Here is a 16,650-nt window from a genome sequence, read left to right on the forward strand (position 1 = left end):
CTTTTAAAGAAAAAGAATTGAGAGCATGAGGTGGTCGGGTTCAGTCCTGGTACCTGGTACATCTGGATCACATCTTCACAGTTCCTCTGCTGAGCTACGTCACAGAGACGAGCGGTGATATCGATCCTGCGGCAGATGTCCATGTCCACCTTCATGGCTTTCTCCTGGATCTTACTGTCCAGGTCGGACAGGTTCTGCAGAGAGGACGGAGGAGACGAGGAAGAGGAAAGAGACAGGAAACACTTATAAAGAATCTACCACTGACTCGGATGAATGAACCGTTATGGTGACACTTTGTGTTTTAGAGCTCTGTCCACTTGAGGGGTCTTTCTAATGGAATAAAAAAAGTTTGCTAAGAAGACAGAAGTGTCAACTTATTCTTACCACTGATCCATAAAACCTGAGTGAAAGGAAAACTGACATTTTCTACATGAATAACTCTTTGTGGGCTAGGAATTTTATTTGACGTGTTTGACTTGTTGTAAACCATCAGTTATGAAGTAAGCCCTCCTGTGGAGAAAGTAGGGCTCCATAATTAATTGTAGTAAAATTGTTATCGCGATTCAAACCTACATGAAATCTGATTGAGAACGATTGTGAAATTTAATTTGGGACACCGGCTGTATCAATACAAGCGCTCTGAGTAGCAGAAAACCACTCCTCACAGAAAAGTGGAGAAAGGTTTGTGTAGAAGACTAATAATTGAACAAAGTTATCGACTAAATGGCGAAAGAGAATCAGGATCTCAATTCTAAGCAAGAAAATCCAGATCCAGAGTTGCACAGCCCCAGTAGAAACTGGCACAAATTAATTTCCTATATTCAGTCATCCTACTGTCCACCCACAGAGACAGCCTATTACCACTAACAGCTAAAGGTGTGTGTGTGTCAGGTGCACGAGTTTATTTGCTGTTCCGTGCTCACATTGCTCATGAGACCTTTGAAGAGAACCAGCTCTGCCTTCAGCTGCTGAACTCTGAGAGCCAGTTCATCCTGGCAGCCTTCACTCTCCTGCAGGTCCTGCAGATATGAAAGACATCATGCAGAACATACTTGTGAGCACCAACCGCCAACATACACACACAGCTATCCTGACTCAGCTTTACTGGAACTTACAGGTTACATTATGCAGGCAGAGGTCGTAAACAAAACAAAAGCTTCTATCTGCAGAGACGTTGTAAATCCTAAATGCATGATCTCCTCTGGGGAGCTCTGAATTTGACTGATGGACTCATAATTATCTCTGGTCCCTGTTGACTTATTCATATGTGCAACAACACTGGTCAAAGCCTCCTCAGTCGCAAATGGCGTTTTGCAGATTGTGGTCTCCTGCTGCTTGCAAAATGGGGTCAGGTACAGATTCCTGGCAGTGGTGCAGGTGCATTTAACCCGCTCAACCCCCCACCCACAGACACACACAGGAAATCAAAAACCATTGTGTGTATAAAGACACAACTGCAGGACACTTAAACCTGACAAGTGACACGAGGAGATAAAAACATCGATTCGAAATGAATGTGTTTTATATTATTAAATGAGATGGCGGGTCGGTGGTCTGAGAAAAGAAGAAAACCACTTAATAAGAGGATGCAACAGAAGCTCAGGACGTAAATAGGCTGCATACTTCCTGTGCAAAGGAAATGAACAGTGTTAACAAAGGGTGAGAGCTTACTGCTCTGGAGACTAAAGTGATCAAGAAATTATTTTAACAAACTAATCCTTCCTATCTTCATCTGTTTTGTGTCAAACTAATTTTCTACTAACTCGTTTAAGCTTCTGAACAACTAAGGCCAGGAAAACACACGTTAGGGAAGTTTGAGCTTCACACCAGTAGACTGTGTGTGAAGATGGACAACATGCAAGCTCCCAGAAAGGGAAACCAGAGCATCTTGACAGCACCTGGTGGCTGGCGACAGTATAGGTCATAAACCATGTCTCCTACGTGTTAATGGATGGGACATTGACCAAACTAAAGAGTCCACATCAAATACATTATTTCCTCAAAGATGGTTTCTGTCATTTTAGGTGGATCCTTTGCTCAAGTTTAAATGTTTCCGGTAAGTTTAATTTGAATTATTTATAGTCTGCAGCCATGTTACCTCCATTTCATAAAGACATACAGGTTTACATAATGTTACCTCTTGAAGGTCGGCAATCTTCTGCTGCAGATCCATCCTCATGGTGTATTCTTCTTCCCATCTAAGAGACACAGACACAGAGAGTTAACATTTTCTGGTATATCAAGACAAAGACAAATGACACACAGAGCAGACAGACATTATATACTGTGTGTGCAGCATTAGTTTGTTGAGTGTGGTATAGTATAGTGCTTTGGATAAAAGGGCAACACACGTCAGGTGCTGGTTAAACATAAACACTGGATTTAAACTGGGTGTGAAAAATTGGGCATGCGGTGAAGTTAATCATATCAGGGAGCCAACCTGATCCAGGCTGCACGAGGCAACGTGAGTGTGTGAGTGAGGGATTTGCTGAGTCACGCTCGTTTGACCCATGAACCTGAACTTTAATACATTTAAAAGCCTGGGCACATTATTCCCACCTAAGGGATCTCAGTGCGTCCTCCTCTCACTGCAGACACACCGCAGCCTCTTTCACAAACGCTCTTGGAAATGCAGAACGCTGCGGCACATCGACACCTACAGGGAATACTGAATCTCAAAGAAACTGAGTCATGAGTCTGGGGTTGTTTTTGTTGCCGTGTGAGGATGCTTGTTTGATCGGTAAGGTGAGAAGTGCTTCCTTCTGCAAGCCAAGCCCCCCCCCCCCCCCCCCACCCCCCTTTCCCCCCCCCACCCCCCTTCCCCCCCACTACCCATTCAGCAGTTACAGCTTGCAGGACATGCTGCATTGCAGATACAGTTTGGAGTGTAGCGAGAGAGAGAGAGAGTTGAGAGTGGTGTGCAGAGGGAGAGAAGGGAACCAGAGTGCACGAGAGAGGGAGAGGAAGAAGAGGAGTTCACTGCGTGGGACTGTGCCGGGTTTACGTGAGAAAAGAGACCCAGAGAGAGGGAAGAGTGAAGGGCAGCGACAGAGGGGAGGACACCGCAGGAGAAGGGGGAGGCGCAAAGTTGTCCTTGAATAAATGAAGAAAGGTGGAATGATAGACGTCACACATTTAGGTGTACAGGAAATAAAAACATCTGGATGAGGTGTCAGTAAATCATCTGCTCTGCTGTCACACGCTCTCAGGAAGTCAGCGTCATCCCTCATTCACAAGCAGGCCACAATGCTGCAGTCACACTCTCCTCTGTGGAGGATGCATGGCTGCTCATTTGGACATAAAACGAAGGAATTCATTGTTGACTGTGCCGGGACATGAGGCCTCACGCAGGACAGAGAACACAGCATCCGCAACATTCTTCATGACAGAACTTCACGAGATGTGAACTGTTTCTCCAACGGTCTAAAATGAAAAATCCTGCACGTAGGAGAGTTGACATATTTTAATGATTTTAGACAGGTCTTAATCCCCTCTTGTATACACCTGCTGTCCTAAGGTGGAAATCAAAGCAGCCAGATTTGATCTGGTGCTGAAATCAAAGCATATATTTTTATAAACGTGTACTCAGACTGTACGTTGATTGATGAAGGGTTTAGAAAAGTTAAGCTTGAGAATTCACATCATCCTAGAGATCTGAAACTATCAGTTCATCTGCCATTGAATGTCCTGGTCAATTGATTGGAATGTTTAAAATCTCCAAAGACCCAGAGTCCTAGTTCACGTTTAAAAAACATGAACATCACAAACTTGACCATCATATGATAAAGAGCGACAGCAAGTGTTTTGTATTTTGCTTTTCAAAAATGATGGTGAAATAATTCGGAAAGTCGACGGGTAATTTCGGCTCTGGGGCTTAAAACTGTGAGTCATTAATCCCCAGTAAAGACACAAGTGCTGTAGAGGCATCGTGTTTGTTTTGTTACTCACATTAGCTTGTCTGGAAACCACCAGCACTTGTCTTATCTTAAGACACTTGCTTCTTCCATAAATTAGGAGGGATTTTCCCTAATACTCCTGTAAACTAAAGTCAACTCTCACACTGATCCTCACGCAGCCCGGCTAAGCCTCGACCTTGATTCTTCTTTATATTTAGCCTGTGACACGTTCATTTTTTGGGGGGGTGTATATCTGGCAGCAGCACCTGGCTCTGCGGTCTGACGTGAGGCGGATGCAGGCTCGGGCTGGAGGTGATGGATGGAGGGAGGCTTTGTGCTGACTCGGCCCCTGTTGGAGACAGCTGGTCTGCAGCTGCTGTACTGCTCTGCTCATTCCTCCAGAGTGGAGCATGAGTCCCCCCCCCCCCCCCCCCACATGCTCAGTGAGAAACGCCTCTGTAGGCCTGTTATATGTGTAATAAACATGCTTTGTTTCGTTTACCTGCGCTTGTACTCGTCTCTCTCCCGCTTCACTTTGGCCAGGACGTTATACAGGGCCCTTATCTCAGGGGTGATGGTGTCGATCTGGACCCCGACTCCGTCCGGTTGCACCCAGGACACCCCAGGGCTGGTCACACGCTCGGCACCGGGGCCAAACTTGCGAGGGTGGTTGTAGGACCAGATGGTGCCAGGAAGGAACCGTGGGGGGGGATTGGCGGAGCTGCCTGGGCCTGGGACGCCCCTGGAGCTGTAGCCAGGGGAGTCCACACAGGGGGAGGACTGGCTGATGGTGATGACCGGGTTACTGGTGTTTGTCTGGGTTGAACTGGTGCTTTCAGCGGCTGATGCGTGAGGTGGTGTGAACAGTGTTGTGGGCCTCCTGGCCGAGTTGTTGGTGTTGTGGAAGGGGAGGGAACCCGGCCTGAGCGGCAGGGTACCAACAAATCCAGTCTGGACACCGGCCTCCTGGGTGTGCGCCCTGCTCTCACAGCACCCCCCCTGACAGCCCTTGTTGACATCCAGCGCCTGTTGCAGCTGCTTCTCCAAGATCTTGTTCCTGCGCTCCAACTCGTGCACTTTGGCCAGGAAGCACCGGAACCTCAGGTTGAGGGTCTTCAGGACGCTGATGTTGGAGCCCAGGTCGTTTCTGAGGGCCATGGCTGCGGGGGGGTGCGGCGCAGCGCGGTGCTGGTAGAGGCTGCTGTGGTTGTGGTGGAAGTAAGGGGAGGTCTGTGAGGGTGCGGTGAAGTCAGGGCCCGGCTGATCGAGGCCCGGACCGGCCTGCTCACCCAGCAGGAAAGACGCTCCGGGTCCGAAGACGGAGTCGGGCAGGAGGCCTGAGGGAGAATCCGGGTGTCCGGGCGACTGGATCTGGGGCGAGTGTTGTTGGAGATGCGCGTTGCCCCCCAACAAAGGATTCATGCTATGGTATGGAAAACTGAAGCGCTGCAGATCTGGCATGAACGCGGACGGGAATGATCTCACTGCGACAGAAAACACCGAGAGGCTTGAAGGAGAGCAAACGTACCGGGGAGACGTCAGGAGTCGCCTGGTTACGTAATTAAATAAGAATCTTATCCTTAAAGCTCAGAGCAGCTGATGGATCCGTGCGTCGCCGACGATGCGCAACAGAACATCCTCCACACGCGATGGTCCGATCGCCGGGTCCGGGGCTCGGGGCGATGCGCGGCCGAAACAAGCGCGATAACAAAAAGGAAGAAACGGACGCAGGGCGAGAATGAATAACAAAGCGATCCAGCGTGTGCACGTCACCGGAGTTCTGGCAACAAGATGCGAGCTCGGGCACGAGCAGGTGCTGCGGGATTGGAGGAGTGGCACTACCGTAAAGACGGGAGGAGAGGCGCGCCGATCCTTTAACCCTGTTCAGCACAGAGTGATGGAAATCAGGAGAAAGGAGCTAAAAGTGTACGATGAACTTACGAGTGAATAAAATCATCTGATATGATGTTACATATAAAATACAAATAAAATCAGAATTATTAATCATCATTAATAAAAGATAAGGTGGTAAGTAAAGGACAATATGCCAAAATTGGTAATATTATTATAAGAAGAGGAAAACTATTTATTGTCATTTAAGTATTAATATTCATTTGTTTTACCAAATTTGTGTTTCCACAGCTAAAAGATTAAAACTTAGCTTTTTTCCCAAATGCTGCTGAGAGCTGATGGACACATTTCACAGTTTAAACAGAACTTGGATTTGTATGTGCGTACAGGTAAGGCCTTGAGGTGAGGTCTTTGCAGTTTCCCCCAGTAAATGACTTCCTCATTTACTTCCTATCATAACTTGAATCTGAATCGTCTAAATCCAGATAAGTTGATTGCATCAGAATGTTTAATGTCAAATGCATTCCCCTCTCAAACAATGGTTGTTCAATCCTGATTGAGTTTAAAATACTGACTGACAGCTTTCAGCCTACTCACACAATATGTATTACATGTTAATTCAATGTGAAACACGACCCATAGAGATTCACTGGCTGTAAACTGTGGCACTGTAGAAACGTTTATTTTAATGTTGAATCAACTTCAACCACAAAGAAACTTCTCATGTTGAATTAACAGATGTTTCTCCCTGTAAACAAGCGGGAATATAATATAAAGTAGTGATAAAAGAAAAATGTCTGAATGATATATAACAACAGTAAAGAATCCATACATCAACAAACACAAAGATATCACTTCAGGGATAAACAAACAAATCCTAGAGTGAACATCCTTTCTAATACAAGACCATTGAGGATCTCTGCTCCTGTTTCACTTCTTTTCAGTTCAGCTTTTGCTCCACTAGTGAACCATCTTCCCAAACCAAGTAGGTAATGGACTTACCTCATTTTCACAGGAGAAGAGTCTGAAATCCACAGTTTTTTGGAGACAGAGCAGCAGGTGGAGGTGAAGACAGAGCTGCAGGTGGAGACAGAGATATAGACAGTGGTATAGACCGCTGCTGAAGAGAGAGCTGCAGGTGGAGCAGGAGACAGAGCTGCTGCATTTCACACTCCTCTCCACAGGGAGGCGCCACCATGAGCTTTACGCTTCCATATTAAAAGTTGGGAAGGCGTGATCAGTCCAGAGCAGGACACAATCTGATTGGCTGAACAGAGGGGACATGAACTAAACGTATATTTTGAAGGAAAGAAATCAAGTTTGTCTGATTCAGTTTCAAAACAGCGACCGCTTTCTCTGTCCCCCCTGGAAAACCGGAAAGGTAAGAACCAAAAGCCACAGGGATGTAAATAAGAAACCTAATATACAAATTATCCAATAATATTTTGTTAATGTGTGGTACCAACGGGCTATAGTCATCTTTTAAAGTCAAAGTGAACTATGCTGATGTATCAGTGAGCAACATTTCAAGAAATACTTCATTTTGAGAGCAAATAACCTGCAAGTTCATAAAGCCTCATACCCATGTCCCGTAAATGCAGGTTTTTTTCCAAGTTGAAATAACTACACCACCTAAACCCTCCTAGCTGATCTGATATTGATCATTTCCGAGAAAATACGGAGGTCTGTTTTATAAAAGCACTGTGGAGCTAGATTCCGTGTTTGTTTAGACTTCGCTAATGTCACAAAACTTAGATTTTATCCACCAATAATCAACACGAGTCCTTTGATGTTGTGTATTCGTTCTGTGCAGTAAACAAAGAGGAAAGGACAAGAGGATTCTCACAAACCGAGGACTTTATTCCACTGACTGCAGCGCCTCAGTGCTACAGACAGACTTTCACACCATCTCACACAAGAACAGGGTGAGTCACAAACAAACTAAAAAAGTAATTGGTCACCAATTTATATTTTTCATTCCCTCTGTGGGACCGTTCCTCAGACATTTGATGGGGCGTCGACGATCAGATGGAAACTAGGCAGAGTTATAGATTACACAATGTCTTATTGCAAATGCATAACTCTGGATTCAGGAGAACGTGGGTGATGTGGCGTAGTGCAGTGACGTCTGATTGGCTGCTCGGTTTACTCCTTGGCGGCCATGTGGGACATCAGGTCGCAGACACGCTGGCTGTAGGCAAACTCATTGTCGTACCTGGTGAAGAAGTCACGCACACAAAAAAGGATCAATATACATCAGTGGGAAAAAAATCTGGGAATATCAAAATAATCTCTGCTGAACACGTACCAAGAGACCAGCTTGACAAAGTGGTCATTGAGGGCGATGCCAGCGCCAGCATCAAAGATGGAGGAGTGGGTGTCGCCGTTGAAGTCTGAGGAGACGACCTGCGGGGGGGCGAGGAAAGAAAAACGCATTAACCAACACACCGATCCACAAATTACTATTAAAAAGAGAAATGAGCTGAATGGAGGATGTACCTGGTGCTCGGTGTAGGCCAGGTAGCCCTTCATGGGTCCATCAGCTGCAGCCTTCACAACCTTCTTGATGTTCTCGTAGCTGGCCTGTGGAGGAGAAAAGAGGTTGTTTAACAAAAGGAGTAAAATGTGAAAGTTAAAGTCATTAAGCATAAATTCATACAAGATTTATTAAAGAGGATAATTCCATTCAATGTTGGTCTCAGTGTCTACAAATCCAAAGTGCACTTGTTGGGGACTATTTTCTGCAGTGGATTAATACACCTTGAGTGCACTGGTTAGTGTTTGGCATCAGCTATTAATCACTGGAGCACGAGCACTGTTGTTTACATGGACAATATTTGTTTACTTTTCAGAGTTTGTTCTCAAGATTTCATCATCACTAGACTTTACTGTATAATGAACGCTTTTGTTGGTCACTCACGGGTTTCTCCAGACGGACGGTCAAGTCGACCACTGACACGTTGGGGGTGGGGACGCGGAACGCCATGCCGGTCAGCTTGCTGTGAAACATGGACGCAGAGCAGGTGAGATCAAGAACCTTCATTCACAGGATTTACTACAAGTGCTGTGCAGCCGTGTGTTTCCGACACTGACCCGTTGAGCTCAGGGATGACCTTGCCGACAGCCTTGGCAGCGCCAGTTGAAGCTGGGATGATGTTCTGGCTGGCACCACGGCCGTCCCTCCACAGTTTGCCGGAGGGACCGTCCACGGTCTTCTGGGTGGCGGTGATGGCGTGAACTGTGCTCTGATGGTTAAAACAAGCGAGAGAGAGAGAGGAGATGGATTGAATACAGTTTAGCAGCCAACCAAACTTTGTAAAGTCATGTTGGTGGTTTTATTGGACCAGTTGTTCCCAGGCAGAGGGTTTGAATCCTCACCATCAGGCCCTCAATGATGCCGAAGTTGTCATTGATGACCTTGGCGAGGGGAGCCAGGCAGTTGGTTGTGCAGGAAGCGTTGCTATGGAGAAATTAAACATTCAGCCCATTGCCCTTTTTTTTCAAACAAATTTATATACAATTAAAAAAAAAAAAATTCTAATTGAGTCTTGACCCATTCAAATGCAACAACAACTTAAAAAATCCTCCTGATTCTCACCTGACGACCTTGAGGGAGTTCTCGTACTTCTCGTGGTTCACGCCCATAACGAACATGGGAGCGTCAGCGCTGGGAGCAGAGATGATGACTCTCTTGGCACCGCCCTTCAAGTGAGCCTGAAATGTGTTGAAATCCAATCAAATCGGTATCCTTTGGTGTGTGTGTGTGTGTTCGTAATGACATAAGAAAACACTACATGTTGAGGACTGAGTACGTACAGAGGCCTTCTCGATGGTGGTGAAGACACCGGTGGACTCAACCACATACTCGGCGCCAGCATCCCCCCATTTGATGTTGGCGGGGTCCCTCCTGCAAAAAGAGGGAGAGACGGGTTAGAGCCGCAATGAATGTTTACTTCTTTCAATTTTGAGATCGTATTGAAATTGACTTCAACGTAGTAAAATGCCAACAGACTAAATACAACAACAAATAAATGTACAGAGTGAACTCACTCGTGGAAAACTGAGATTTTGTGTCCATCGATGACCAGCTTGTCTCCCTCAACACTGACCTGACCGTGGAAGCGACCATGGGTGGAGTCATACTTGAACATGTAGACCTAAAGAGGAAGGAGACAAGGAGATGAGGAAACAGGAAAAGCCACCAGTGACCACCAAACATCTACCAGTGCATTGATTGGTTCCAGGTTTAATATTTGAAGGCCTTTCGAGTCCAAACCATCTCATTGACCCACCATGTACTCCAGGTCGATGAAGGGGTCGTTGATGGCCACGATCTCCACCTTCTTGGAGGTGAAGGCTGCTCTGGTCACCAGGCGACCAATGCGGCCGAATCTGAAGGGGAAAAAAGAGAAGTGTTGTTTCTCATCTGGCCTCTAGATGGAGCTATACCACCATGCAACTCTGCGACCAAAGCCTTGAGGTGATCAGTCATGTCTGAGTTACTGTGAAGAATGGGGCTGCAGATGATAAATGGACGTAATACATCATTGCTGGGCCCCAGTGTTAAACTGGGTTCTGCTCATTCACGTCAGTCAGGGCTACTTCTCATTATGGTGCAAGCTTTTTCCTTCTGTGTGGGATACATATCAACCTCCTACCCCCCCTCCCCACTCAGAGACCTGAAACCACAGCTGAGGAAAGGGCAGGGTTCAGGAGGAGGTGCCGGGGGAGGTGTGTGCTGCAGAGCTCATGTCTGCACAGCTCTCCCACTCTCCTCTCTGGGGGCTAAAGTCGAAACCAGCCTCCCACTGTGGTAATCCCAGTGACGGCAGGGCACTGTTTGATCAGCGGCCGAGTTACTTTTTAACTGCAAGTCCAAAATCCTGCTTCAGATAAACACTGTACTCAGCCGCCGGGGGTCGAGGAGCAGACAGGGATTGGTTGTAGAGATAAAGAACAACAAGAGAGACTTTAACGTCAGTGTGTGTTCAGTAGAATTTAAAGTGACGCACGAACATCACCCCCCCCACTGCCACTTGCTTCACAGCAGAAAAACAATCCGCTGTTGATGACCCCCCCCCATCGAAGCCAGGGGCCACGTTGTTATCTGCTGAGGGTCAAAGTTCAGAGAGCAGGAAAAACATGAGGAAAGTCGACTGTTCACAGGTCTATGTGTGTGTGTGTCTCTCACTATTAATTAATTAGAGATACCACAGTGTGTCCTGCTGCTCAGATGAGAAAGTCAAAGCGGATGACTCATGATTTCATTAAAAGACTGAGCCAAGTACAAGAGCAGCCTGAACCAAAGTGGCTGTGGATTCTCTGGAAGAATCCTTTGGCTTCAGGACACTTAACGAAAAGGCTTTTCACTTTTCTTTTTTTTTTCTCCAAACATTTCCCTCCTTTGCATTTCTGTAATGTGGTTAAATCCTCCTTTGGACACAGACTGGCTGTTCTATGGAAGTCAAACTTTCATATTCATAACAAGTAACAATAAACGATGTGTAATCTTTTAAATGTGCAAGCAAACATAAGTAAATAAGAGTCAAGGGTCGGTGATGCATTTTGAAAATTGAACCAACTCCACCATTATAAAACTCTGATGAGGGGTGTGGTTGGGGGAGCAGGGTGGGGGTGCAGGGACTGGTTGTTGAAGTGTGTGTTTGCATTTAATATAACGAAGGAGGTTTGCTCCAAGCACTACAAAATAAACTATATCAATAAAGTTGATGCACTTTTAAGTAAGCGGAGGAAAAGTAAATGAAAACTTACCCATTGATACCAACTTTCACCATTTTGTCTGGGTAGGTCTAGTCCTCTGCAGGGAGAGAGGAGAGGAGAGTCAAGAGAAATTCCTGTTAAACCAACCAACATTAACAGTGGCGCACATTTATGACAGCATATAATAGCGTCGACCCGATGACAGACAATCGCTCGGATTGTTGGTGTAGATAAGCAAAGGGTCCAAAAGAACAGGCAACAGTATTTGTCCGATAAGATAATCTGAGAGCACAGTGTGAGAAGAGTCACAGCCTGAAGCTACACGATTCAAACTTTCCCTGCAAGTGCAGAACTGAACTGTTTAAACCAAATCACAATCCTCAAGGGTAAAACTCACATTTAAAGAAAGAGCATGAAAACAAAGTGAACCAGTTGGACCTCATTCATTTTAAGGTAAGCTTAATCAAGCCCATGCACATTGTCCACAGGTGATCTGAATCTGCAGCCTGTCTCTGAGGCCCTGTAGCCTGTAGCCCCCCTCCCTCAGTCAAACCATGAAATCTGGTGCAGGTAGTTTTACCGTTTGTGAGATGCCTCAGTCTGTCTTGTGACTCCGGGTGTGAGTGGGGACGAGCAAAGTTAAGCTGAGTGCTTTTATGATTGACCGAGAGCCTCAGGCCACACCCCCGCCTCAATGGTCCCTGCCCCCCTCTGAATGTCAAGGTCGTCAGCCAGCAGGGAGACACACACCCTGGCCTCTGCTTCACTCCAGGTCACTTAAAGAGCCTGGAAGCTTCTGAAGGATCTCCCCCCCCCTCCTCTAATTATAGTCTGAAAGCAGCGGAATATTCCGTTTAGTTTACATTGTTACAGTTACTGACATGGAGCCTGACTTGAGCTGCCACCTTTAAGAGGCCTGGATATAGAAGTTCAGATATGAGGCTTCTCATGTAGTGAGACTGAAAAAAGAGAGGGGGGGCTCTCCCAGTGACCTTCTGTGTAAGTTCAGACACACAGAGGCTGCAGACGAGGGATCGAATCTCCGCCTTCTGACATTTAATGTCCAAAGACCATGACCCTTCACTTTCAGACGCTCGCTCCTCTCTGGCCCTTTCCTCTCCATCCTGTGAGAAGCCGGTCAGAAGTGGAGTCTGGGTTTCTCCGCACATGATCATCACGCATGTGCAGAGGCAGCGTCTTCCGACTCGTTCACAGACTCTTCTCCATCCCTCAGTCTAGTTAACAGACTCTTCTCCATCCCTCAGTCTAGTTAACAGACTCTTCTCCATCCCTCAGTCTAGTTGAGCAGTTGTTCTCTTTTTGGAGGTGTGAATGCAAAGTGCGCGTCATTGAAGGACAGGCTCCTTTGTCTGAACAGAAGTGCTGCACTCAAGGATCCTGGCAGTGTTCATTGTAAAATATGACCAAGGCAACGTCAATTCCTTTTTATTTCAGTGTTGACTCATTTGTCAGGCAACGGCTTTTCTTTTAAGAAGAGAGAGATATTATAAAACGTTAACTCTGAATAATGAGGATGTCGGTTTAAACCAGAGCGTTGTCAAGTGGAATCCTGTTGGAAGCGTCTCTCTGGCTGCCTCGCCCCCTGCCGAGTCCTGACAGTGGATTGAAATCTAACCTGGGGCCGTTGCTTCCTGCCACCGCCGCTGACCACGAACATGCAGAACGTTTTTTTTTATATCTTACTGCACCAAAAGATCACAACTCTGTGTTTTATGCTGCAGCAGATTACGTGGTTAAACTTATGGAGAGCAGACATGTCACTGTGCAGCAGAACGGGTCAGTGCTGGTGTGGTTTATGGCCCCGGTCCAGTGGTCCGGGCATAGCTGAACTACCACAACCCCGGCTGCATGCATGCCAGTCTTTGCCTCTGCTGTGTAGCTTAAGGTCATAGAGGGGAAGTAAAGGTCAGGCTAAGATTAGACGCTGGCCGGCTAGTGAGCACTCGGGCCATGTTATACTCTCAGTGCTGTGAATGCTGCTGCACACAGATCACATGTTTCTGTCACACTACAGCCAAACTCCACAGAGTTGGTGGATCTGATGTGAAAGTGATGGGAGAAAACAACCCCTGAGCAAAATGTCAATGTTTTATTTCAGTTCAGTGGGAAGGTCACGGTGAAATGATTGGAATTACTTTTAAAGCAACAATGATTTAACTTCATATTGGTCTTTTAGGAATGTTTTAGTTTTCTCACAGTTTCTTGGAGAGACAGTAGATGTATGGATTTCTGTGCACAGTCATGAGACGGAGTCAAAAGGGACATCAGCGACATTTATGCAACTTGTCTCCTGTTATTAAAGTTCAGTTCAAAGTCCAGAGGAAACTTCTGCTTGATAACAGATCAACTAAAATACACCCCGACTGCCATCTAGTGTTGTGGTAGAAACCTGCTCCTAAATACTGATTGAATATCAACCCAAATACTAGAATGAAAATAAACACTTGGACAATATTTTTATTGTATAACATATAGGGCTGCTATTAGTGATGGTTTTAATTCACAATTCTAATCATTTTATTTAGTTTTAGTTTATAAAAATGCCACAGAATAGTGAAAAATGTCCTTCAGAAGTCCAGAGATCCCAAAGTGCCATCTTTAAAGTTCTACTTTTGACCCATAATCCAAAACCCAAAGATATTCAAGTAAAACTATTTAAAGCAGAACAACTTTAAACCTTATAGTGTGACTATTTGATTAATGCCCCTATACATATTTAGATCAGTGCACTGAATTTGCACTGAGATGTAAAAGCCTCATACCACTTTCGTTATTGGTCTCGTGTTTCATATTAAGTTTTGGAACATTTATAACACCAGCGTTTTCTTCCTGAATGATTTATATTCATTTTTTTAAGTAGATTTACCCCAAAACACTTCTATCCCCACAGGAACCCTTAAACGACTCCATCTTCATATCTAAAGAAGCCGGTCCTGTCTTTTTCTCAAACTTGGCACATTGCTAGAAAGAACTGCCAGAACAACCATTAAATATACAATTGCATCATATGTACGTACATAATCTCTAAATGCAGTATTTCAGAATTTGTATTTCAATGTCTATAAGATATTTTGCCCTGCAGGATTATTGGCTGTAACTGCAGAATGAAATCTGCAGCAAAGTGGTTTTCATTCACCCAGAATTAGAATTGGCTGCCGACAATATGTCAGGAGGATTTGAAGTTCTGGTTCGAAGGACAAATCGAGATGACACTTGTCAATAGAAAGAGAGAGAGAGAGAACAAACAGGGCGGGAGGTATGAGGATAAAAGTGAACAAGGATTTTCAAAAACAAAAAAAGAGCGGAGCAAATTACAAATCCATTTATTCATGCAAATCATAGGTAAACAGAAAACGATCAGCAGGAGTCACAGGTGCCATCGAGTCCATTACACCTGATGGGAAACACAATCCTCCGGTCACAGAGTCTCCAAACACCTTCACAGTGACAGTACAACAGACACGGCTAGAAACACACAAAGTGCCAATTTACTTAGAAAAACCAGGGCGAACAATCAGCGATGACGGTTTGATGTAAACATATCTCACAGGTTCTAATCATCAGTTTGAACATTTAAACAACGCAATAGGCTACAGCTGCTCGGTTAAACAGCCAGGATGGTGTGAAGCATCTGATCTAGGCAGGATGAAACCACATTAGCGACACCGTTACACCACACTACATGTAGTCTACAGGCAGGTGAACACTCCTCTCTACATGTGTTTCTTTTTTTTTTTTTAAACACATGAATACTCTAAGGACGTCATCAGTCTTTATTTCTCCCTCCTCTCCACTAACAGCCCAGTCCGCTCATGGATCCGATCCGGTCCAGCTTCAGCCCGAAGCAGCCCCGGTTCCATCCCCGCCGTGAGCGCTCCGGCTCTGCACGCTTCTGATTGGCCAGGGCGCCCTTCAGCAGGCGCAGCCAGGGGGTCTCGGGCTGCGTTTGCGCGTCGGCCAATTTGGGGGACTCGGCCGCTTTGACCCCGGAGGAGAAGGTGGACTGCTCCTCTCGTTGGCTGTTTAACAGGTTCTCCAGGTCGTCCAGGGTCAAAAGGTCATTGTAGCGTTCCAGAAACTGCTCCATAAACTGCAGAGCGGAAAGAAGGAGAAACAAGATTTAATTGAATTGTCAGGGAGTGTAGGAGGCAGAATAATTCAATCAGCGATACATTTCATTACTGTCCCCTCCTTCAGGACTATTCTCTTGCGCCCACCATTCATCCACTCTGCTTTCTCCTCAGTCCATTCTTATTTTCCCCCTTTTCTCTCATTCACCCCCCCCCCACCCACCCCTTCTCCGTACCTGCGCGGCATCGGTGGAGGGATGCAGAGCGCGAGCCTCTGTGATGTCCAGGGGCGTCAGGAGGAGCAGAGCGGCACAGAGCAGCACAGGACACAGCATGGCAGCAGAGATGAAGGAACGACTGGTGCAGGAAGACTGGAAACACACAAACTGCAAACAACAAAACTCATGTTTAATCATACATAGGAATTAAAAAGGACTTCCAGGACACTCACTACATATACAGGTTGTAAAATGTCTTGCAGAAAACTAGGTGAAAGGTCTGGATGACATTTAGTAATGCTGTTCAACATTTCACAACTGCTTGTCCATTTTAAATTCGGATTTAACATACAGATAAACATCATTTGCAGCCTCAATCCCTGGTTAGACTTTTTAAAATTAAATGAAATGAGAGCGTAAGAAAACAAAAAAAGTACAGTCATTGTATTGCAGTGTTAGTATTATTGATATGAGGACAACTTTCTGCTGTATAAATGGTTCCCAAATTGTAGGGTTTTATTTATAAAAAAGTACTCAATTGGTGAAATACCAAAACTTAGATTTAATAATTTTTAAACATTATATTCAACTAAAATGCTCAATTTATATCACTACACAGGTTTTATCTGTGTTTTAATCCAGTAAAAATGGGTTTAAATTAAATATTTTCTTTAAAAGCGGCGCCGCTCCAGTTGCAGCTATAACCGAGGTAAATTGAACCCGGTTGTGATTTTCCTTCAGGGTAATAAAATGAATCACAGAAAACAAACTGGCTGAAAATGAATTCTCTAGAAAGGACATGGTTGCTCACCTGTTGTCTTCTCTCGGAGCTCTGGGTGTCTTCTGCTCTTACAGGCTCTTCTCCATCCCTCG

The 16,650-nt window shown here is 45.5% G+C and overlaps 3 protein-coding genes across 6 annotated transcripts in view; all 3 read right to left on the reverse strand.

Annotated features, from left to right (window-relative positions):
* iffo1b (intermediate filament family orphan 1b) overlaps nt 1-5,672 on the reverse strand; it is an 8,597-nt gene extending 2,925 nt beyond the window's left edge. For all 4 annotated transcript variants that reach the window (XM_053433167.1, XM_053433165.1, XM_053433168.1 and 1 more), the window contains exons 1-4: nt 4,399-5,672; nt 2,138-2,198; nt 924-1,019; nt 54-194 (exon numbers count right to left, since the gene is read on the reverse strand). In XM_053433167.1, the coding sequence (XP_053289142.1) occupies nt 54-194; nt 924-1,019; nt 2,138-2,198; nt 4,399-5,357 (1,257 nt within the window). In that variant the 5' untranslated portion in view covers nt 5,358-5,672. The remainder of the gene's footprint in view (nt 1-53; nt 195-923; nt 1,020-2,137; nt 2,199-4,398) is intronic.
* Nucleotides 5,673-7,586: 1,914 nt separating this feature from the next.
* gapdh (glyceraldehyde-3-phosphate dehydrogenase) lies at nt 7,587-12,163 on the reverse strand. Its single transcript, XM_053433164.1, has 12 exons — nt 12,049-12,163; nt 11,520-11,565; nt 10,040-10,139; nt 9,798-9,904; nt 9,564-9,654; nt 9,346-9,461; nt 9,126-9,207; nt 8,841-8,992; nt 8,668-8,746; nt 8,247-8,330; nt 8,056-8,153; nt 7,587-7,962 (listed from the first exon to the last, which is right to left on the reverse strand). The coding sequence occupies exons 2-12, from the start codon at nt 11,540-11,542 to the stop codon at nt 7,893-7,895; spliced, it is 1,002 nt and encodes a 333-aa protein (XP_053289139.1). The 5' UTR covers nt 11,543-11,565; nt 12,049-12,163; the 3' UTR covers nt 7,587-7,892.
* Nucleotides 12,164-15,282: 3,119 nt separating this feature from the next.
* On the reverse strand, nt 15,283-16,008 carry nppcl (natriuretic peptide C-like). The gene is made up of 2 exons (XM_053433038.1): nt 15,796-16,008; nt 15,283-15,579 (listed from the first exon to the last, which is right to left on the reverse strand). The coding sequence occupies exons 1-2, from the start codon at nt 15,973-15,975 to the stop codon at nt 15,283-15,285; spliced, it is 477 nt and encodes a 158-aa protein (XP_053289013.1). The 5' UTR covers nt 15,976-16,008.
* Nucleotides 16,009-16,650: the final 642 nt, after the last annotated feature.

This window comes from Pleuronectes platessa, chromosome 10, assembly GCF_947347685.1.
Source record: "Pleuronectes platessa chromosome 10, fPlePla1.1, whole genome shotgun sequence".
Classification (NCBI taxonomy): Eukaryota; Metazoa; Chordata; class Actinopteri; order Pleuronectiformes; family Pleuronectidae; genus Pleuronectes; species Pleuronectes platessa.